At 34.5% G+C, this 22,841-nt stretch overlaps 2 protein-coding genes across 2 annotated transcripts in view; one reads left to right on the top strand and one right to left on the bottom strand.

The window, feature by feature from the left end:
• The window catches only part of LOC125060281 (follistatin), a 35,762-nt gene extending 19,379 nt beyond the window's left edge, over window positions 1–16,383 (top strand). Inside the window, exons 4-6 of the mRNA XM_047665102.1 lie at window positions 12,836–13,051; window positions 13,488–13,709; window positions 14,149–16,383. Of these exons, the coding sequence (XP_047521058.1) occupies window positions 12,836–13,051; window positions 13,488–13,709; window positions 14,149–14,219 (509 nt within the window). The 3' untranslated portion in view covers window positions 14,220–16,383. The remainder of the gene's footprint in view (window positions 1–12,835; window positions 13,052–13,487; window positions 13,710–14,148) is intronic.
• A 2,914-nt stretch (window positions 16,384–19,297) lies between these two features.
• On the bottom strand, window positions 19,298–20,693 carry LOC125059737 (mitotic spindle assembly checkpoint protein MAD1-like). The gene is made up of 3 exons (XM_047664285.1): window positions 20,570–20,693; window positions 20,394–20,492; window positions 19,298–19,761 (listed from the first exon to the last, which is right to left on the bottom strand). Exons 1-3 carry the CDS (start codon window positions 20,617–20,619, stop codon window positions 19,551–19,553), a joined length of 360 nt encoding a protein of 119 aa, XP_047520241.1. The 5' UTR covers window positions 20,620–20,693; the 3' UTR covers window positions 19,298–19,550.
• Between the last annotated feature and the right edge of the window lie 2,148 nt (window positions 20,694–22,841).

The raw sequence follows: 22,841 nt of genomic DNA, 5'->3' as shown, positions 1-22,841 counted from the left end.
GACATGAGTGTAACTGTAGTGCAGACGAGTGTAGTCCGTATGTCGTGACCAGTGGCAAAAACACAGTTTGAAGAATATTTTGAAATGATTGAAAAAATAGTTTTAGGTTTTAAAAAGAGATTAACAAACCGAGTTTCGAATCCCGGCTGTGCACCAATGGATATTTACACAATTTAATAATACGTTCGTTCATCACGGGAATTGTTCCATAATAAAATACAATGAAACTATTACTATAAGATAAATAGAATTGGATTCTATGTTACTTTATGTTATAATAAATAATAAAAAATTGCAACGGGCGAAATAATAAAGAAAGAATAAGTATGAAGAAGATAAAAAATGGTGAAGGAGCGCGGAACTCCATAGAAAAGAATGTTAAATGTTCTTCTAGCAACATTATCACAAAATTATGTTTACAGAACTTTATTCTCCAAGTCACAATTTATTTTTTTAAATAGATCTTAATTATTATGCGACTGCACTTCGCTATTGGAAAGCAGTTTTAATTTTGTAGTTAAGGCCTTCCGTGCTCAAAATGTGTATAAAAAAAACTGGTGGCGCTAAAACCTTTTTAAGTCTAGGCCTCAGATTTCTATATCTGTGTCATGATGATTTAAAAGGCAAGTAGATGATCAGCCTCCTGGGCCTGACGCACGCCGTTGAAAGAAAACATCGTGAGGAAACCGGCTTGCCTTAGACCCAAAAGGTCGGCGTGTGTCGTTGGAGGCTGATCACCTACTTGCCAATTAGATTGACAAATGATCATGAAAGAGACAGATATCTGAGACCCAGACCCAAAAAAAAGGTAGCGCCTGATTTATTTTATTTTTTATAACATTTTATTCCTATATAAAAATAGTATTTAATTATTTAGGGCTGTTTTAATACTTTACAAGGGTTATACGAACTCCATTATCAGCTATAATCAGAGCTTATGCCGAATTCCTTTTACCTGCTATCTTAATGTCCAATAAATTAAACTCAACGCAATAAACTGATAGTCGTAACCGAAGTTAGTTCATTTCTTCGTTTATAAATCATAATCGCACATAGAGACAAGTGCCGCGAGACGTATTAATTATTAGAATTATTCATAGTCTAACCGTTCACCTAGCAACAACATCTATCATTCTCAACGCGCCGTTTCTCGTGAACCCATTTGAGTTCCCGATACATACCGACGTGGTACTAAGATAGTTATTGGTTTTGATAGCTTTGGATTTCACTGATCTTTAATACCGATGTTATTGGTTAATTTACAGTCCATTTCTACCGTTAAACTAGTGTAGTAGTTGAATGAGCCTCTCAACCCTGACATGTATTCGATACACGCCTGTGCGCCGATGGATGGATGTGCTATGTGTGCAATTAAGACTCGCTAGCACGATAAACATGTTGAGGGAATCGGCAAACCTTTTATATTGACAGTGTTAGGCACAGAAGGCTGATAATTCACTTGCCTATTAGATAATGAGCGTAACAGATACAGAAATCTGATAGCGCCACTGGATTTTATTCGCTGAAAAATAATTATTTTTTAATTTTACTTTTCCTATGCTTAAGTTCTTATACGTGGGTAACACTGAAAATGTTTAGAACTGGCCAGTTAGAAACATTGCTAGTGAAAACTTTTTTGAATTTCAATTTTAGAACTCTTTGGTAACCTAATGTAGTATATATTGCATTAATTTGACATTTGTTTTTGTGAATACGCGTCAAATCTAAAACTCTTGTTACACGTAAAAAAAAATATTCGGTCAATGATTTATATTCTCTATTGATATTCTCCGTGGTTCCATCGAAGGCGACGATGTGTAGAAAGGAACGGAGATTACTTCGAAAAACACTAAAAGTATTGGCAACTTTCTACATTAAGCCGTTTTTCATTTTCTAAACATTTTCAGTGTTACCTAGGTATATGCGATTAAGCGAAATTTCATTAAGCCTAGACCGTCTTATATTCTGCGAACACGCGGCCTCATTAACAGCGTTTCCGCGAAAATACATTATTCCACCGTACACCTTGATGCAAAGTGCATAGCTGTTAATGACCGCATACCCGACAAAAAGACCGTTGATCGAGTCCTTTCATTCCGAAATATCAAGATGACAGCCGCTGTCAAAGAAACCTGAGTTTCGTTCCCGCGAGTCATCGCTACAAAACTTAGCAATCATCGCCACAATAGCGCCATTTACTTAATGCGATCTCGTTGCGGTCTCCCACATCTTGAATCTATATATTTCAATATGTTTTTTGCATTAAATTATAGGGCAGTATCCCGTGTCTATAAGAGTTTTCTATAAGATGTTTTTAATGGTAGCTATTAATCAGACATCGAGTTGAAGCTATCAATGGAGCATAGTAATTATGGTCTGTCTTCTAGGGAGGGAAGAGCGGGTTTTGTTTTATTCACTCCGAGCTCAGTACATTAATCCCTGTCCAGTGGTGACCGGACACTCCCATACTATCGTTCGTGCTTATATCTCTATTGACTATTGACAGAACCATAGTGAATTCTTCATGGATAGAACGGAATAAACCCTACTTACATAGCTTGATATTCAGTAGTGGGCTGATGAGTTTAAAAGAATGTACCTGATCCGAATTGTAAAGCGAAATATTTTTAAATAACTATTAGAAAGCAAAATTTGTAATTGTCATGTATTTTATATTGTAACATATACTGTACTTGGTGTACTTTATAACATGCGGGAAAAAAGATAGTGTTTTAGAGGTTATTCTCAACAACTATGTTTCTTTATTCAAAAGCATATGTAATCAGATTTGAAAAACAAAATGCAAAATACCATTGAAAAACGAATCACCTATTAAAACAAAATACCTAACAGCAAATAGTTAAAATTTATGTTTTCATGTCTTATGTACAAGTACATACACTAGTGCGTGTATATATTTCTGAAATACATTTCTCCGAGACGACACAATGGTTACGCTGCAAATGCACTCTCTTGCATCTTATTTTTTACTGATGGGTGTGTCTAGAGGTAAATATCTAGATAATGTAAAAAGTACTTAAACACAAGAGGAATACGATACATATTTATAACAAAGCCAGAGTCATTCATTGGAACAACGAGGAATTCATTTTGTTTTTGTGCAAATGAAGTAATTTAATAAGAACTCAGAAATACGTTTGGTTTAGTTGTAACTTCAAAAATAATAAATACCGGTAAATTTCTCGAATCACGGCTCTTAAAGCAGCTCCAAATTTTTTCTACATATTGTCATCACTAGGCAATTGTGTACCATGCAGTCTTTTTTTTTTTTTTTTTTTTTTTTTTTTTTTTTGTAATAGGAGGCAAACGGGCAGGAGGCTCACCTGATGTTAAGTGATACCGCCGCCCATGGACACTCACAATGCCAGAAGGCTCGCAAGTGCGTTGCCGGCCTTTCAGGAATTGGTACGCTCTTTTCTTGAAGGACCCTAAGTCGAATTGGTTCGGAAATACTTCTGTGGGCAGCTGGTTCCACATAGTGGTGGTGCGCGGCAAAAACTGCCTTAGAAAACGCTCTGTTGTGGAACGACGGACGTCGAGGTGATACGGATGGTATTTTGTATTTTGCCTTGACGTCCGATGATGAAACTCAGCTGCAGGTATTAGACCGAACAACTCCTCTGAACACTCTCCATGGTAAATGCGGTAGAATGTGGTGGCTCATGCTCTTGAAGCCGATAGAAATTAATTAAAACATTGATTTGTGAAATGAATGAAAGATAGTACAAATTTTTAACCAAATCTAATGTAATTCACAATATAATTCAGACAATATAATTTACGTCATGCATTTAATATTATCTGTTTTTTTTTGGTGTCCAAAGCCATGTGCCTCCTTAATATTACTTGGGGTACTACATACCATAGAAAAACATTTGGAGCTGTTTTAAGAAGGAGCTGTGATTCGACATTTTTATCTTAATACCTTTTGATTATTGGCCTCTAAGTATATTATTTTTATATAAAATTATCAGTATACATTTATTATAAAGGTTTTGTTAAATAAAGAAAATGAATAATACAGTGAACAGAATAAAGTAAAGACACAACAGGATTTTTAATTTGAAGTATTATGAGATGTATACGTATGTTTTGTGACGGATTTGTATATATTTATGGCATCTTGCGATAAATGATATATAAGTTCATAGTAGAGTTAACCGAGGTTAAACACATCTAAGGTACGCAAAAAGTTTCTTCCTGCGTATAAAGAATAAAAATTAATTTCTTTATCAAGTGGAATACTGATACAATCAATAAATTCACGTTTTTGTTATTCAAACAACGAATCGGTAATATCACACGGTAAACATCTGTAGACAGGCAATATTAGGGTCTTCGAACACGTGTACCAGTAGGAAAAACTACACAACTAATAATCGAGAAAAATAATATCCCTTGATATTGATGTAATTGAAATCTTTCTGATATGGCAGATATATATTTATTTATGACATAACCGCGAATTTATAATATAAAATACATAAGTCGAGAGAACCACAATAATATTTTAATCTAGAATTCGACTTAGGGTCCTTCAAGAAAAAAGCGTACAAATTCTTAAAAAGCCGGCAACACACTCGCGAGACCTCTGATATTAAGAAAGTCCATGGGTGGCGGGTATCACTTTACAATAGGTGAGCCTCCTGCCCGTTTGCCCTTGATTTATAATAAAATCTGACAGTAGACGAAACATAACACCACGGCCGTAAATACTGTCCGCGGATCAAATCTACGATATTAGGGATTACAGTCCTGCGCTGAAGCCACTAGGCAAACACTGCTCTCAACAGAAAATATAACACCAGTTAAATATTTATTATATGTATCATGTATGCGCGTTAAAATTGAGTATGTTTTGTTGAACTAACATATTTTTAATAAATAAAAAAACGAAGGTTCATGAATATTCTACGAGGAGGTACTATATAATATATATTGTATGTAACTTTATAGTTTTATGTTATTGAATTCACATGAACCCTGTCTGCGGTGACGCTTATGCCTTGCAACAATGTTGCCACACGTATCTGTTACTGGTTTGCACACGTTTTTCTGTGCGAGATGCAGGTGTTAATAATTTTAAACGACAGTATAAATTTCAATTTTCCTAAAACTGTCACTTTGCATTGACAAGTTGGATAGCGGAACAGACATAGTTACAACAAAAACTAAGTAATAGTCGAGAAGCTTGTTTGAAATTTCAATTCAGAATTTCAGGCTTTCAAATCAAAGAATACGGCTTAAGATATTTTTAAAAACATTACAACATTGACTAACATGAGAAAATGTACTAACGCAATAATATATTACGCTTATTAATTAAACGTATATTACAATAGTTATAAAAGTACAACAATAAGAAACAGAACTTGTTAGCTAAAAATATAGGAATTACAAATACTATGCAAATAAACTTTTTAAGCTCATTCATATAATCGTTACTTGAGTTATCATCTTTCCATTTACAATATTCTTAAACTACATAGTAATAATAATACTAATAAAAAATTGATAAATTGAGAATTAAAACAAATTTAAAAAGTTTGGTCCCTGTGGCAGTGTACCTTTAACGCTAGCAGCATTTCCTCGCTGTATTGCGATACTTATTCGTGGATCAAGGAAAGCACTAGCTCTGGGGTCTACGGTACTATCTACCAGGTGAAAACTTAAATCTTTATTTAGCGCCTTTGCACTTGAACCGTGCACACAAGAGTCTCTACTCCAAAGGGAACAAAATCAAAGTTGGAGGACTCTTATATTTGATCCGTTTATTATTTTCCGCCTGCTCTGCGGCTGCTCCAGCTTTTGTGCTTATCCGGGGCTAACACAAGTACCATCCCATACCAAAGTCCGGCACATCCTCCAAGGGATCAAAGACATCCCATCCGGCCGCTTGCTATCGTCTCTAGCGAATTGCTAATCTTGCAATAAGTTTGTACTAGAAGAGTCGCTAAGGAGTTCTACAATTTCCTTAACGTAGCTTTCCTAGTTCAGAATTTTAGGAATAGTTTACTTAGAATACATGTGACGCTATCGACATCTTTATACGTTCGCAGAGTGAATTCACAGTAGCGATATTGCATATTAAGGGTCTGTTTTACAATGTATGGATAAAGTACCAAATAGCTATGCAACACATAAATTATTTGGAAGATAAATTGTGCTATTTGACATTCATCGGACTCATAACTTATGATGGACTTTATGTGACGAATAGCCATCTCACAGTCATGAAACGCAACAATAGTGTTTATCCTTCCAATAAGTAATAAATAGCTAATTTGGAACTTATGTAGAACTTATCCGTACATTGTGAAACATTTGTTTTTTACATTATCGTATAGGTTTAGTACTGTAAGGATAGTGTTTGTAAGTTTTGTGAATAGATAAATAATTGTTTCTGTAAACACGCGTTTCTTTTCTCACGTAAAATTGTTATGTTAAGTTATTGTTAAGTCTGATAAAATATTTCTGAACATGAAAAATGCAAAAGAACAGTAGCAATTACTGCCGGAAACCTTATCGAAAACATATGATTTTAGCTTTAGTACCTGTAGTGGTTATTCTGTAGTTCGGATGACATCCGGGAGGCAATTATGGAAACCGGCCCGCAACCAGTAGTCTCCCGTCACTTATGTGAATGACTTGCGCAAAAAGGTTTTGCTTTCGCTGTTTGATTCTTTATTTGAAACTCCCTGTGCACTGCAGTTTCACACTCCATACTTATCATAAATGGACAAGACAAAAGTAATTTTGTAACACACTAACGAAACATATACAGACACAGAAAACACATGACATACAAAAACACAAAACATGCAACAATGACAAGTATGCACAACATTTAAAGGGAAACATTACAACGATACAAGAGAAAAGAAATAATACAATAAGAATAAACGATAAAAAATATTCTTGACCAGGCAAATATAATTTTCAGTTTCTTACATATAAGTATAGATTTTGAGCTTCTTTAACTCGTAGAATACAGACTCTGTCACCGAAGAGTTTTAAAGTCTACAGATAAAGTTCTTATTTTAGAAATCCTTTAAAATTTATGTAAGTTTTTGTTACCGTATTGAACACATAACATAAGGCAAGGTGTATACTCCATTGATCCTAATTATACTCGGAACTAGAAAAGATCCAATTGGAAAGTTCAGGAGGAGGTCTTTACTCAAAAGGGGTCCATACTGGCGAACACGATGTAATGAAAATAACAATAACTAAAGTATAATAACAAAACTAACAGTAATTTGATTTGTAATTTTATAGTATAGAATTAAAGTGGTTATTATTACTATAATTGATTGAACACATAACATAAGGCACGGTATATATTTGCAATGATGAAATTATCCGGATGCTGCGACTATGGCGGAAACACTTCTTCGAAAAGATTAGTTCAATATAAGTTTCCCTAAAAATTGAATTACGATTTACGAAACCTTACATTTATTGATGTATAAATTTTTACCAATAGTAAAGATATTAAGAAATAAATTTAAAATGAAATCAGTGGTGCTACCTCTTTAGGTCTGGGCCTCAGATTTATGAATCTATTTCATGATCATTTTTGAATCATATTGTCGTAGTAGGTGATCAGCCTCCTGTGCCTGACACGCTGTCGACTGTTTGGTTCTAAGATACGTTGGTTTCCTCACGATGTTTTCCTTCACCGTTCAAGCGAATGTTAAATGCGCACATAGACAGAAAGTCCATGGTAAAGCTGGGGATCGAACCTACGACCTCAAGGATGAGAGTCGCACGCTGAAGCCACTAGGCCAATACTGCTCTAAATTTAAAGTTATTAAATTTAATTTGTTCACACAAGAAAAACTGTTTTTATGGACGTAAAATAACTTGCCTTCACAATCGTACAAAACTATCAAAGAATATTATTGGGAACAAACGATTTAGTATTTGTAATTTATATTTACAGTTTGCGTGGGAGACGTGGCGTTTTGACAAATATTCGTACGGTAAACCATTTCGAAACGAATGCTTAGAACAAATGTGTAATTGTGTAAGTCTAGGAAACGCAACTTCGCAATTCGTGTAAGCTAATGACTCGGTTACGAATGTTCAGTGGTTTAAATGTGGCCTTTATTGGTTGAAATTTATGTTCGCGTATCATGTTTCGATTCGTTATTGCTATAGTTAATAGTTATGTCTGCTAACTAAACGTGCTCATAATTTTACTTAAATTTAGGAATTACAATTTTTATACCAATATAAGACTACCAGATCGATGGACAGCTTCAAAAATAAGAAAAAAATATTGGTTGTTTGTAAAGTAGGTTTACGATCGAGATGTTTACGTGATAACGTCTTATTGGTGATATAAGTTTTTGGGAAGTAAGGAATTAAGGAAGATAAAAAAATTTTCAAATTTTAAATTACATCTATCGTTTTATTCACACTTTTGATGATAAATTTCGGGTGTAAAATGACAAGTTTACTTATTCGACTATGATATACATTTTTCTTCATACATTCACGGAATGACTGGCAGCGCTCGAGATGAGACGGGAGATCGGTCCGTCTCTCTCTCGTTATACCTGCGATCGCGCTCGTGAGGTTTTGGTGTGACACAAGTTTCTGAACATATCACCCGACTAAAACGATTTTAAAGACGTTATCACGTCAAAAAACAAACGTCAGTGACGTGCTACAAAAAATAAGAAAGCTTAAATGGAACTGGATTGGACATATAATGAGTACTAACAAAGAAAAATGGACTAAGGATGTAATAGAGTGGTATCCGAGAAACGGGAAAAGATAACGAGGAGGTCAAGTTAAAAGATTGTAGGACGATCTGACAAAAGGATAGAGAAGGTCTGCCAAGGATAGAGAGATGTGGAAACGATTGGGGTAGGCCTATGTCGACAGACAACCTGACCAATGTGGTTGCTAATAAATTATTATTTCGCTATGTAAATTAGGTTTAAGAATGCTACTGTTAAATAAGAATAACATGTAAGTTAAAATGGTCAGTGAATAAAGGGCTTTTATTATTATTATTATTATTTTTATACCAAAATTTCAGTCCAATGTTTATAATAATGTAATAGTAGGCAAACGGGCAGGAGGCTCACCTGATGTTAAGCGATACCGTCGCCCATGGACACCTTGCCGGCTTGCAAGTGCGTTGCCGGCCTTTAATTCAACATCTGAATTTTCCGTATACCACACAAAATTTTAGGTTCACAAACATTTTATTATTATATGATTATATATTAATGGTTGCCTGGAATTGACCAATTATAAGGCCGTCTTCCTAGTCGGAAAAAAACACACTTATTTTTATTTACACTCAAAACTTCACAACATAAATGTATCTACAATTTATTAAATCATATCGCAAACGCGATTTCACAAAACAAAGCTTTCCGCACCTATTCCACGTTTCAGTCTGACAATATATAATTGTCACAACGTCGGTTTCGGAGCAGGGACATAACCGGTGTTCTGGTTTCAGAATAATTTATAATATTTCAGTCCGAGATAACGTCACCTTAATGGTTCTTCTTAGGCATGCGTGGATAAGAATCTTGGTTCAAACTTCAAAGATTACGTATGAATAATGATAAGTTTTAAAATTGTCTTCAAATTGTTTGTTTCGCATGTATCGTCGGTCGCGATTTGCTTGGCAACTGTGGATTTTTATTTAACAAAATAAGCTACCAAAACATACTACAACACCACAACTAATCAGTAATAGATCCATACTTTGGAGTCATGTGTGCACTTTTCGAGAGGCTAGTTTTCGCTGAGGGTACGAATGTCGAACGATGTCGCCTTAATAATAATAATAATTTACTAATTGCAAGAATATGGTACAAAATGTTAAGGTGATATCGTAGATCGTTCGCATATTCTGCCACACAATGGTGCGCTAATTTGTCTTAAGGAATTTTACATTATTAGTCAAAGTCAATTCTTATATTATACATTACATCATTAAATTTATATCAAGTATCTCAAGCAAATAATCATTTATTTAATAGTATATTTTATCTAAAAGTAATACACTAAGTCGCTTTTTAAAGACTCAAGACGGAAGGTCTTTTAATTCTTTTGGTAATTTATTGTAAACTTTAATTGTCATACAAAAGGTGTTTTTCCGAAACAGTTCCAGATTGATTTTTGGCACAGCCAATTTCTCCCCATGTCTACTACTACATCCGACTTAAAAACATGTATGTTTATGTGCATGAATAAGGATATTTCTAAAATATAAATACACTAACGTAACCATCAGGCACTCTAAGACCTAGGCACTGGACCACTGACAAAATGTTTGCTATTCCACGTAACAACGTTATGAGATACGTAAGTGCAAATTCTCGGCGCACTTTAAGCACCTATTATAATAAAGTTGGATACCTGAGCGGGTAAAATGTTCTTTTATGAAAAAAGGATTTATAGGTAATTGTGCTGGCACACGTTTTATAATTAAGTAAAACTAAAGTATTATTAATTAAGTAAAACTCATTTAAATGGACGGTCTCAGCGGGACGTGTCTTAAGCGGGGCAGTCTTATACCTAATAATAATAATTTATTTATTGCAATAATATGGTAGAAAAATGTGTAAAGTGGTACAATCATAAGTTCGCATATTCTGCCACACACAATGGCGCGCTAACTTGTCTTTAAAGATATTTTACATTTTATATTATTAGTCATATGAATTGGTCAATTCTTATATCATTTGTATCGTACATATCAAATCATACGTTATTCAATTTATATCAACTATAGTGTCTCACGCAAATAATCATTTATTGAATTATATTTTTTTTCCCAAAAGTACACCATACCAACCCATACACCAAGTCGATTTTTTAAAACTCTAGTCAGAAGATCTTTATCTAATTCTTAGATTTTTAAGATCATTATTATTCTCATTAATATTGTAAAAAATAATCTAGAGTTATAAGCCAAGCATGAATGCAAAACAGTTGCATCGGTAACCGTCTATTGGCAACAGTGGGCCATTCGAGATAATAATAGCATATTTCCCAAAATATTCAAATGCGCAAACAGAATTTCAGGAATATCGGAGTTTAGCTCGTAAAATTCAAAAGTGTTTGCATCTTGTGTAACAATACAGAATGTATATATGACCACATGAATCACTTTATAGATCGTGTCAGTGAACTGCAATTAGATTAAAATATTTTTATGTTCTGCACCCGAATGTTGGGCGTAATATTCAAAACGACTTTGTTTACGAGTTTCTTTATAAATAACATTCAATGATCATGTTACGTTTAAAGACTATGAGCTGATTACATTATTGGAACTAGATTCAAGCGTTGTTATATATCACGGAGCACAATATTTTATATTATTAAATGCTGCTTTGGCAAGAGCAGCAGGGTCTAGTGGCTATAGGTTTGGCTCTCATCCCTGAGGTCGTAGGTTCTATCCACGGCTGTGCATCAATGGACTTTCTGTCTATGTGCGCATTTAACATTCGCTCGAACACACATTGTGAGGAAACCGGCTTGCCTTAGACACAGGAAGCTGATCATCTTCTCACAAATTCTCACGAAACATATACAGAAATCTGAGGCTATTTGTTTTATTTTTAAAACGCTTTTACAGCACCTATGCAATGCATGGTATAGTGGTCATTAGTTTAATGCATTCTTAAGTTATAACTTTTCCAAGCCTCTCTATAATAAATAATGTCACCAAGATCGTGACCTTGAAAATGGAAGTGGGCGGGCAATATAGCGCGCGTGGACCTGAAGTCTCCTTGAATGGTGACCATGGCAGAACAAAAGACCGTCTGGCCCACCGACGACATCACAAAGCAGGCTACAAATGGATGCAAACGGCGACATGCCGGTAGAGTTAGAGGAGAAGAGATACTTCCAAAGATGGAGCCAAAAGAATGGCTGGTGATGATAAAAAAATTACCGCAATTTTCTTATTCAGTGGCAACGGCAATACGCGAAAACAATATAACGTGAATTATTTTATCAGTCGATATTCTATCAAGTACTAAATTCCTATTTCACTCAAGTGTTATATTGCAACCGATTAACACAGTATGCTCAAGAGTCTTGATCGCTGTCTAGACCACACTAACTATCGTCTATAGACCGCAATGCGATACAATCAACTGGAAAGGTGTCAGATATTTACAGAACTCGCCCGATTGTCCGATTTCTACTCCGTTATTATGTTACATTACGCGTCGTATTTCCGAGCTGATTTAATATGATAAATATCAGGAATAAAATATTTGTTTGCGTAACCTTAGGGAAAGCAGTGTTGGCCTAGTGGCTTCAGCGTGCGACTCTCATCCCCGAGGTCGTAGGTTCGATCCCCGGCTGTGTACCAATGGACTTTCTTTCTATGTGCGCATTTAGCATTCGCTCGAACGGTGAAGGAAAACATCTTGAGGAAACCGACATGTCTTAGACCCAAATAGTCAACGGCGTGTGTCAGGCACTGGAGGCTGATCACCTACTTGCCCATTAGATTGAAAAATGATCATCAAACAGATTCAGAAATCTTAGGCCCAGACCTAAAGAGGTTGTAGCGAAACTGATTTATTTTTTAACCTTAGGGATAGTTCACTTCCGGCGATCTATTTGGTCTGCAATTATAAATGTATTTTTAGTAGTAAGCGTGACCAATACTGAATACACCTTATCTGAAATGTACACAATTTGCCAGCATTTTTATTGGGTATTCAACAAGTCTTATTAAATGGGTGTACTTGGGCGATGACTGTTCTATGAAATTTGGTATGATCTGTATCATGGTACCAGTTTAAAAATGACTTTACAGTTGGAAGCTGTGAAGGAGTACGCTGTGGCGGCGACAAACGTTGCGTGTTGGACGCCGAGTTGGGCCCGCATTGCGTGCGGTGCGGCGCGTGCAGTGTCGCTGGCACGCCAGTTTGTGCGGTCGACGGACGTACATATGCTGGGGCCTGCGCTTTGAGAAAGGCTGCCTGCGAGCGTGGAAAGGCACTACCTCTTGCTTATAAAGGCGCTTGTATAGGTGATTATTAAACATTTTAGGTAAATTTTGTATTTTGTTTCCGGTGGCCTTTTGCACATTTTATATTAGTCAAGAGAACAGAGGAACATAATTTCTTTAAACTTATTTAAATAGTTTCTTCTACAATACATTTTTATGATTTGCAATATCAAACATTTTAAAATTGTTAATTATCTTAAATAAATATTGTATTAGTAGTTCAACGGTGAACTACATTTGTATAATTTGTTCGAGATCTCCTTAAATTTTGTCATTAAATTTAAAAAAATTGTACCCCACAGCTCACCCGATCACCTCTTAACTTGGACAGTAATTAATTGTAAAGCTTAAAGTTTCCTCGACAAACATATACAACACAAAACAAATTATTCACGGAGTAATTTCTGACATTATTAAAAATATATATAGACGATTATATGTGTTTTTTATCTTTCAGCAAACGCTACATGTGCGTCCATATATTGTGGGGCGGGACAACGATGCGTACGTGGAGGCGCGAGTGGGGCTCGTTGTGTTTCTTGCGGCGCGTGCGGCGGCGGTGCGAGACGAACACTGTGCGGTACTGACGCAAGGACTTATGGTTCGTGGTGTCGCTTACAACGTGCCGCCTGTCATGCTGGGACCGTTGTTGACCCACTGCATCCCGGGCCTTGTAAAGGTATTTACTAGACATATAAAGTATAGGTGTGCGGATTCTGACAACTCCATTCTTGGTGGTAATTTAATTGTAAATAATAATTATTTTAAAAAAATATGTATGCAAGGACTCGTATTGGTGAAGGAGAGTTGGACAGTAATTTAATAGTTAGCGTAAAAACTCTTTCTGCGCACTTAGCAATTACATTTCAGTGAAATATATTTAGAATTATTACTACCGTCTATACTACTAATTAAAATTCCGTCGTTCCACAACTGAACGTTTCTTAAGGGAATTTCTGAGTGTCCACTGCGGCGGTATCACTTAACATCACGTGAGCCTCCTGCCCGTTTGCAAACACTGGTCTAGAGTGTATTTTATTTAGTTTAATAGTTTACTTTTCCGTCCAATAATAATATATTTTTCTTAAATATTCTTACATTTCCCTGTTATGTTTCAGGTAGCAAAAATATCACGGACAATGTTGTGACTCATGGGAAACGCAAAAAAGATGATACAAGAGTTCTGTAATAAGTGCTTGTGTTGTTGTCCGGTTGAAATCAAGGCTTTGAAGGTTTTTCAAGTTCAACACTCAACATATTGGTCAGTTCTGTAGTTTTTAATTTGAAACTTTATTGGTACTTACTTACTAGCACTGTCGTCTCTCTAAACGAATTTTTAAAATTCTAGCCATAAACAATCGTCTTGATAATCTGTAGTCGTTGTAATTGAATTGTATCCGCATATTTGTTTAGTAAATTTTATGGCACCATCTAGCGGCGACGCACACTGACTTTGACAATTGTCGACTTACATAACTTTATATTCCTATTTTAATCTTCCGTAAATATCGGCCAGGTACAGCGTCGTAAATCGTAATTTAGATTTAGTGAAAATTTAAAACACTGTAGATAACTTAACATTTAAAAATTTTGAGCACCAAATCGTACTTAATATTTAGTCAAAATATTACTTTAGGCGTGTAGTTAGCACAATATGGTACTTCTATGATAGGTATTTCGTATTCTAGAAAATTATATTTCTGTCCTGGTGACGTCACGGGAACCAACCTTAAAGGATGATCTTCATCGAACTGACATTTTAATATACCTAACATTTAGTTAGAGTTAATTTTACTTAACGCTTATGCAATATTTATTATTAAGTTATGAATTATAATGATCTAGTGCAATAATGTTATTGAAATTTGTGTGAAATTTACGTTGTGTTTTGTATTATAAAAGTAACGCGATCATTGGAAATTCTAAAATATTATTATAGAATACTTTCAGTATTATGTGTACGTAAGATTTAGAATGATAATTTCGAAAATGTTAATTGTAGTATAGCGTTACGATTATTTATTTCCAAATGTTTCAGGGACAATGTATGAATGTTTTGGGAATTGATTTTATTAAGACTCTCGGGTCCCGCTTAGCTTTAAGTAGTGGAGTTAAATTTAAGTACTCCCCAATACTGTATTTTGAATCTACTTGAAACGTTTCTTCTAAATGTAATGTATCCAAAGATATTATAAATTCACTCAAAAATATTTGGTCTCATAATAGTTGCATTGTATGAATTCATATATATTTTCATAATTACGTAAGTATTTTTTACAAGTTTACCGGATTAAAACGCGTTTATTCATCAGAAATTAACGTCATTTTAAATGTAAACCTGTCATGTATCTTGCGTGATGCATAATCCATTTTAATCCGGTAGAAGTGTTTTTAACTGTCTTTTTAATATATGAACTTAGAATTTACTTTCCTAGTAGGCGTTAATGTTATTGTAAATTATTTATCAAAATTTACGTAGTTTAGCTGTCGACTTTAGTCTAACTAAATCAAACACAGTAGAAACCGGATAGTACTTGCGTATCTAGACTTTCATACCCTATAATATTGTGTTCTCATTTGTCCAGCTTTATATACCGAATCGATATCCTGTCGGATCTTTAGGATGTTTTCATGAAATGATAATGATCCTACGGGAGCTTTGCTCTAACTTCTGAGGGTCAATAATGTAACTATTTTGCCGCGCGTTTATCTATTTATATCGTTAAATACTGATTATTGTCTCAGACCCCTCCAACGACAAACCAATTCCTAAAATTTTTCATTAACATTAAGGGGAATTACCATCCGGTTTCGACTGACTTTTCTAATTGTTTATAGTGCGACATATAGTGTATAAGTGCGTGTTAGGTCTTTATTTAAAAATGGGTCTCCACTACATTAATCGTTTGGAGTAGTTATAATGCTCAATTGGTGTTAATTCTGTACGGTTACGTAAACTAAACCGATTCCTTAATAATAATTAATGTTCTACAAAGCAGCTTTAAAAATGTGATAATTCGTACACAATGAATTTCATACTCTTAAGGGAGTTCATAGTAGAGCCTAGTAAGACCGTATGTCAAATCCAACGTGTCCTTTGTTTTTTAAGATTGTCTTTTAAAATCAAAGTGTCAACTGTCTAATGTCAACCGTCTATTGACTATTGACACTTATACACGTGACATTTCAGAATTAGCACCATTATCGCATATGAAAATGCTAGTTTTATACACATTTGGATGTAATGCGTACTCAAATTGTTATATTGTTTCAGTTTTGTTGACATCTAAAATTGTTAACGCACTAAAATGATAATATATTTTCCTTGTTTCTTTATAAATATTTTACACGGAGTTCTGGTTTTATTTCATCCCCTTTAAAAAAATATGTGTGTGCCTGTCTATTGCTAAATTAAGCGCATTTACGTCATCATCTTCATTGGCAAATTCAGGGTATCATGAATGACATGATCCTGATCCTGGAGCCTGGACAGGGTCTTGCTTTGTCACAAAACTTTATATTTATATTCAGTGGCGTAGCTGGGTGACCAAGGGCCCTGGGGCAAATTAAAAAATGGGGGCCCACTGCTTTGTAAACTTATTAGGTTTAATCAAATAAAATATGAAATATACAAATACCTACTCTAAAAATGCTAAGCTACTTAAGCGCTTTTCTGTGTGCAGGGCAATAAAATGAAATACAGAAGATTCAAGGGTTTATTATATAAAGGTCGGGCCTACCAACTGACTAAATAACAATTGTATTTAAAAAAAAAACCTAGCTTAAGTTTTCGCAAAAGTATCAATGACTTCGCTTAAATCCAGGCTTGATGCGGTTTAGATTTTCAATTGCTATCTAATTCGCGTTATAACTTATACAATGAGCTGTAGCCGAAATCTTTAGATTTGACACGATTTATTGACTTTAACGGACATCAATATGAGTGGTAAAATCAAATAAAATTGAACCACTATATTGACCATTGTAAACTTATAACTATTACTGGCAATAAAAATTGAATGACGTACAACCTGTAGGTCTCTACAATTTATGTGTCTGTCAACAACTTGTCCCGTAGGCTTGTTCCCTCCTATAAGAAATTCAGTATCGTGATTAATTATTGATCAGCCTTCTGTGCCTGACACTCGGCATTGAAGGTCGAACAACACTGCTCTACATACCGGTAATTGTTTTACCGATATAATTTGGAATAAACAAGTCGAATATATAGACACAATAATTCGTAAATGCTTAGAAAAAGGTATAGACTGGTGTCCCGTTGCAGAAAACTCTACGTCACCCGACTTCGAGAATTGGAGGTTATCAGGTTGACTTGACATTGTGATTTTGTTAGAATTGGATATTTGAATTCCATTCGGAAACAATCAAAGGCCCGTATTCACGAACGTCAATCAAACTAAAATCTACTTGCAAAAGCTGTCAAACCATTTTTTCTGAATGAATTTTGACATTCGACAGCGCACAAGACGTGATTGTGACTGATTTGAAACTAAGTTACGAAATTTTTGCCACAGATAATCGGTAAATAATGTTGCCATGTATATGGAGTCGCTTTTAAAAAAGGCTTAAGTTTTTTTAACACGAATTATTGTTTTGTCGGGTTGTAAACCCAGCTATCTTACATATATAGATTAGTTAAATAGCACTTTTGAATATTTGTAATAAAAGGCAATATCACTTACAAATAATTTAATAGTTACGTCAATTAAAAAAATGTCTTAATACAGAAAATCTAATCACATTGTCAGCTTAAATGTTGACAGTATAAAGAGTGATATACATATATTTTATTAATATAAACCTAATTACATCATTTCAACTAAAGTACATTTGTCTCTTTCTATCAAATTATATTTATGGTGTGACAAAAAGAGAAGAATTGCAATTAGATTTATATTTATTTTTATGAATAATATTGTCAAGTTGTTATTGGCTTTTGTGTATTCGGAAATTATGGAAGAATCTTATACATTCACAAATATGGGAATACAAACATTATTAACTAATATTTCTCTTAAACTAACCTTTAGCAGTATATTATACCTAAATAGCGAACATTCAAAAGCATTTGCCTAGTGAGTAACTAGAGTCCGCGCCACCAAAGTCCCGCGGTGAAAAAGTTAAATTTGACAAGTCGGCCATGTTATTCTGTGTTGCCAACTTGGGGATATCCCCTCCAAATTTATGAGGAATCAGGATGTCCAGGGTTTTAGAGAGAACAATTATTTAAGAAGATTTTTATATAATATATTCAAGCGAACTGTGGGACGTTTGGTGTCGCGGACTCTACGTTGAAACATCAACACGAGCTGTCAAAACTGACATAGCATTGACCAAAACTTGATAATCGTAAAGAAACTTGAAATCGTGCTAAAAGACCTTGGGATTGAGACAAAATTAGTTTTAGACTGGCGTGACCCACTAATGCCATAGTAAGTATAGGAATGATATTGGCTCACAACTTGCCACGTGACCATATGATTTTCATACAAATTCTTTAACTGGGGCACGCCTGTCAAAAAGTGATTTTGTCTCAACTCCTTTAATTGTGTTTGGCAAAGTATTAAAAACGTCAAATATATATTTACTCAGAAATTCTAGATTTTTTGGACTAGAACCACAGTCAATAGCAATATTCGAATATTATAGTAAGTACAGAGTACCGAACATACAAATATTGAAAACTCCAAGACGGTTGACAGATGAAATAGTCGGCGGTCAATTGTAGGTTTAGGTAATTGTAGGTCGATATAGGTTAGAAAGTTTAAAACTGTAAACTGTAAAACTGTGAGAATTTCCATAAATAATTTGACACACACACGTACATGTGTTAAAACTTTGTCAAACTCATGATGATTATCAGAATTTCGGAATAGATAGGATACAGCACCGGTACTCTGTAACTTTCAATAGCGAACTCAACTTTTGATATAGACCAGGGGCCAAACGGGCAGGATGCTCACCTGATGTTAGTGATACCGCTCATGGACACTCAATGCCAGAGGGTTCGCGAGTGCGTTGCCGGCTTTTTAACAATTGATACACTTTTTCTTGAATGACCCTCCGTCGAATTGGTTCTAATACTTCAGGGCAAGGGCTTTTTTTTTATAAATCTGACGATTATTAAAATAATCCTAATCCTTGGGATTGATTTGCTCCAGTTCAAACAATTTGTATGACAAAACTTGGCGATTAAAAAGAGTGGCGGAAAGTTTCTTGCCAGTTCTTCTTACCCGCTCTACGCCCTTGACTTGCGAACTGGTAGTAAATGTAAATTTAAAATCAATTCAACATATTTTCTGTTGACGTTCTTAAGTGTACTTGTTTACCTATATGAATGAAGTTCTTAGAGTTTGAGTGGTGATCGGAAAAACTGCCTTAAATAACGCTCAGTTACGGAAAGTCAAAGAACTTAAACAGAACTTGGGGTCACGTGGTACATAGTAGTCGCTATTGAGAGTAACAGAATAGCAAAACCATAGTCAACAGCTTTAAAAACTTATGCAATTTCCTGCTGCATAGTGGTTCTCGTGAACAATTCCATTGTCAATGCGCTAAGGAATACTGGAATGGAGCGATGTTGGTGTAAATGCAACTCTACTAATTCGCCTAGAGATGTCGAATAGTCTGTATGCACCATCTCTATGCCGTCCTCACAGAGGGTGAAGGTGAGGTACTCCTCAGCCGAATCCGCGTACATATTTGATATTCTAAAACAATAATTATAATTCATAATACGCGAAAATAATTTGCAATAAAAGACAAAATTTTATCATATTGAGTTATGTTACCCAACATTAGAATCTGGCATCTCTCTAACATTATGAAAGAAGATAACGAAAAAGCGCGGCAAATTCAGAAAAAATAAGATGGTATTCCTAAAAGTTTGATATATTTTGTGGATTAAACTTACTTGATTTTATTTCATTAGTTTTTACATTGATAGTAACTATATTTCTATGAAATTAAATACTATACGTCTTTCAAGTATTACGTCACGCAATTTTTGGAGATTATTAATCCAATCGTATAATATCCAACGTTTTTCTGTACCCAAGTATAGTAAAACGTTTCGTGACCACCTAGTGACTCTTTATACCTAAAAGTTACCATTATGTGGTGTAAAGTACTGGAAAGTCGATAATAATATTAATAATAACGCGTAATTCAATCCCCGCCCCGCATCGTAACGTTTTACAAAAGGACCTCCCCCCCCCCCAAATTCGTTACGTAATACTTGAACGGTCCAAAAACGGTTGTAGCGCCACTGGTATCTTTCTTCGATTAATAAGAGAGACCTAGATGTACTTCATATAATTAGTATAATCAATTGTTGAAATACCTGTAATTTTTATGTCCCGTCCTATCAATCTTGTATCCTAGCAACATATAACAGACATCTCTGTACTCTTGAGCTGATGCAGTGAACTCCTCTTTCATCCTAAAAATAATAGCGTCTTTTAATCTATGGCTTGTATCTGTGGTCTGTGAAACCTTAAGTCTAAAATTAAATTATACCTTTGCAATTTAATCCTGCTATTTTCGAGGTTCTTCTTTAATTCTTGCATTTCTTCCGGACAGGCCTGGCTGCCCTCACGCAGGGCGGCCTTCAATTTCTTGATCTGAAATTTTATAATATTTCTATACTATTATAAAGTTGACAAGTTTGAACGCATTAAGGAATTTATTTTTCCGTCCAATAATAATATATTTTTCTTAAATATTCTTACATTTCCCTGTTAATGTTTCAGGTAGCAAAAATATCACGGACAATGTTGTGACTCATGGGAAACGCAAAAAAGATGATACAAGAGTTCTGTAATAAGTGCTTGTGTTGTTGTCCAGTTGAAATCAAGGCTTTGAAGGTTTTTCAAGTTCAACACTTAACATATTTGGTCAGTTCTGTAGTTTTTAATTTGAAACTTTATTGGTACTTACTTACTAGCACTGTCGTCTCTCTAAACGAATTTTTAAAATTCTAGCCATAAACAATCGTCTTGATAATCTGTAGTCGTTGTAATTGAATTGTATCCGTATATTTGTTTAGTAAATTTTATGGCACCATCTAGCGGCGACGCACAACTGACTTTGACAATTGTCGACTCACATAACTTTATATTCCTATTTTAATCTTCCGTAAATATCGGCCAGGTACAGCGTGGTAAATCGTAATTTAGATTTAGTGAAAATTTAAAACACTGTAGATAACTTAACATTTAAAAATTTTGAGCACCAAATCGTACTTAATATTTAGTCAAAATATTACTTTAGGCGTGTAGTTAGCACAATATGGTACTTCTATGATAGGTATTTCGTATTCTAGAAAATTATATTTCTGTCCTGGTGACGTCACGGGAACCAACCTTAAAGGATGATCTTCATCGAACTGACATTTTAATATACCTAACATTTAGTTAGAGTTAATTTTACTTAACGCTTATGCAATATTTATTATTAAGTTATGAATTATAATGATCTAGTGCAATAATGTTATTGAAATTTGTGTGAAATTTACGTTGTGTTTTGTATTATAAAAGTAACGCGATCATTGGAAATTCTAAAATATTATTATAGAATACTTTCAGTATTATGTGTACGTAAGATTTAGAATGATAATTTCGAAAATGTTAATTGTAGTATAGCGTTACGTTTATTTATTTCCAAATGTTTCAGGGACAATGTATGAATGTTTTGGGAATTGATTTTATTAAGACTCTCGGGTCCCGCTTAGCTTTAAGTAGTGGAGTTAAATTTAAGTACTCCCCAATACTGTATTTTGAATCTACTTGAAACGTTTCTTCTAAATGTAATGTATCCAAAGATATTATAAATTCACTCAAAAATATTTGGTCTCATAATAGTTGCATTGTATGAATTCATATATATTTTCATAATTACGTAAGTATTTTTTACAAGTTTACCGGATTAAAACGCGTTTATTCATCAGAAATTCAAGGTCGATTTTAAATGCAAACCTGTCTTGTATCTTGCGTGATGCATAACCCATTTTAATCCGGTAGAACTGTTTTTAACTGTCTTTTTAATATATGAACTTAGAATTTACTTTCCTAGTAGGCGTTAATGTTATTGTAAATTATTTATCAAAATTTACGCAGTTTAGCTGTCGACTTTAGTCTAACTAAATCAAACACAGTAGAAACCGGATAGTACTTGCGTATCTAGACTTTCATACCCTATAATATTGTGTTCTCATTTGTCCAGCTTTATATACCGAATCGATATTGTATCGGATCTTTAGGATGTTTTCATGAAATGATAATGATCCTACGGGAGCTTTGCTCTAACTTCTGACAGTCAATAATGTAACTATTTTGACGCGCGTTTATCTATTTACATCGTTAAATACTGATTATTGACTCTGACCCCTCCAAAGGCAATCCAATTCATAAAACATTAAGGGGAATTACCATCCGGTTTCGACTGACTTTTCTAATTGTTTATAGTGCGACATATTGTGTAAAAGTGCGTGTTAGGTCTTTGTTTCAAAATGGATCTCCACAACATTAATCGTTTGGAGTAGTTATAATGCTCAATTGGTGTTAATTCTGTACGGTTACGTAAACTAAACCGATTCCTTAAGAATAAATGTTCTACAAAGCAGCTTTAAAAATGTAAAAATTCGTACTCAATGAATTTCATACTCTTAAGGGAGTTCATAGTTGAGCCTAGTAAGACCGTATGTCAAATCCAACGTGTCCTTTGTTTTTTAAGATTGTCTTTTAAAATCAAAGTGTCAACTGTCTAATGTCAACCGTCTATTGACTATTGA

The sequence above is a fragment of the Pieris napi genome, chromosome 2, assembly GCF_905475465.1.
Source record: "Pieris napi chromosome 2, ilPieNapi1.2, whole genome shotgun sequence".
Classification (NCBI taxonomy): Eukaryota; Metazoa; Arthropoda; class Insecta; order Lepidoptera; family Pieridae; genus Pieris; species Pieris napi.
Note: the sequence above shows the minus strand (reverse complement) of the source record. Positions and strands in the feature narration are given on the sequence as shown.

Bases quoted from the DNA above. Each gene is read 5' to 3' on its own strand.
- LOC125059737 (XM_047664285.1), bottom strand. From the start codon at position 20,619: ATGCAAGAATTAAAGAAGAACCTCGAAAATAGCAGGATTAAATTGCAA. The intron at 20,493-20,569 runs GTATAATTTAAT...TATTATTTTTAG, and splicing joins AGCAGGATTAAATTGCAAAG to GATGAAAGAGGAGTTCACTG. The intron at 19,762-20,393 runs GTATTTCAACAA...TTATTGTTTTAG, and splicing joins ACGGGACATAAAAATTACAG to AATATCAAATATGTACGCGG.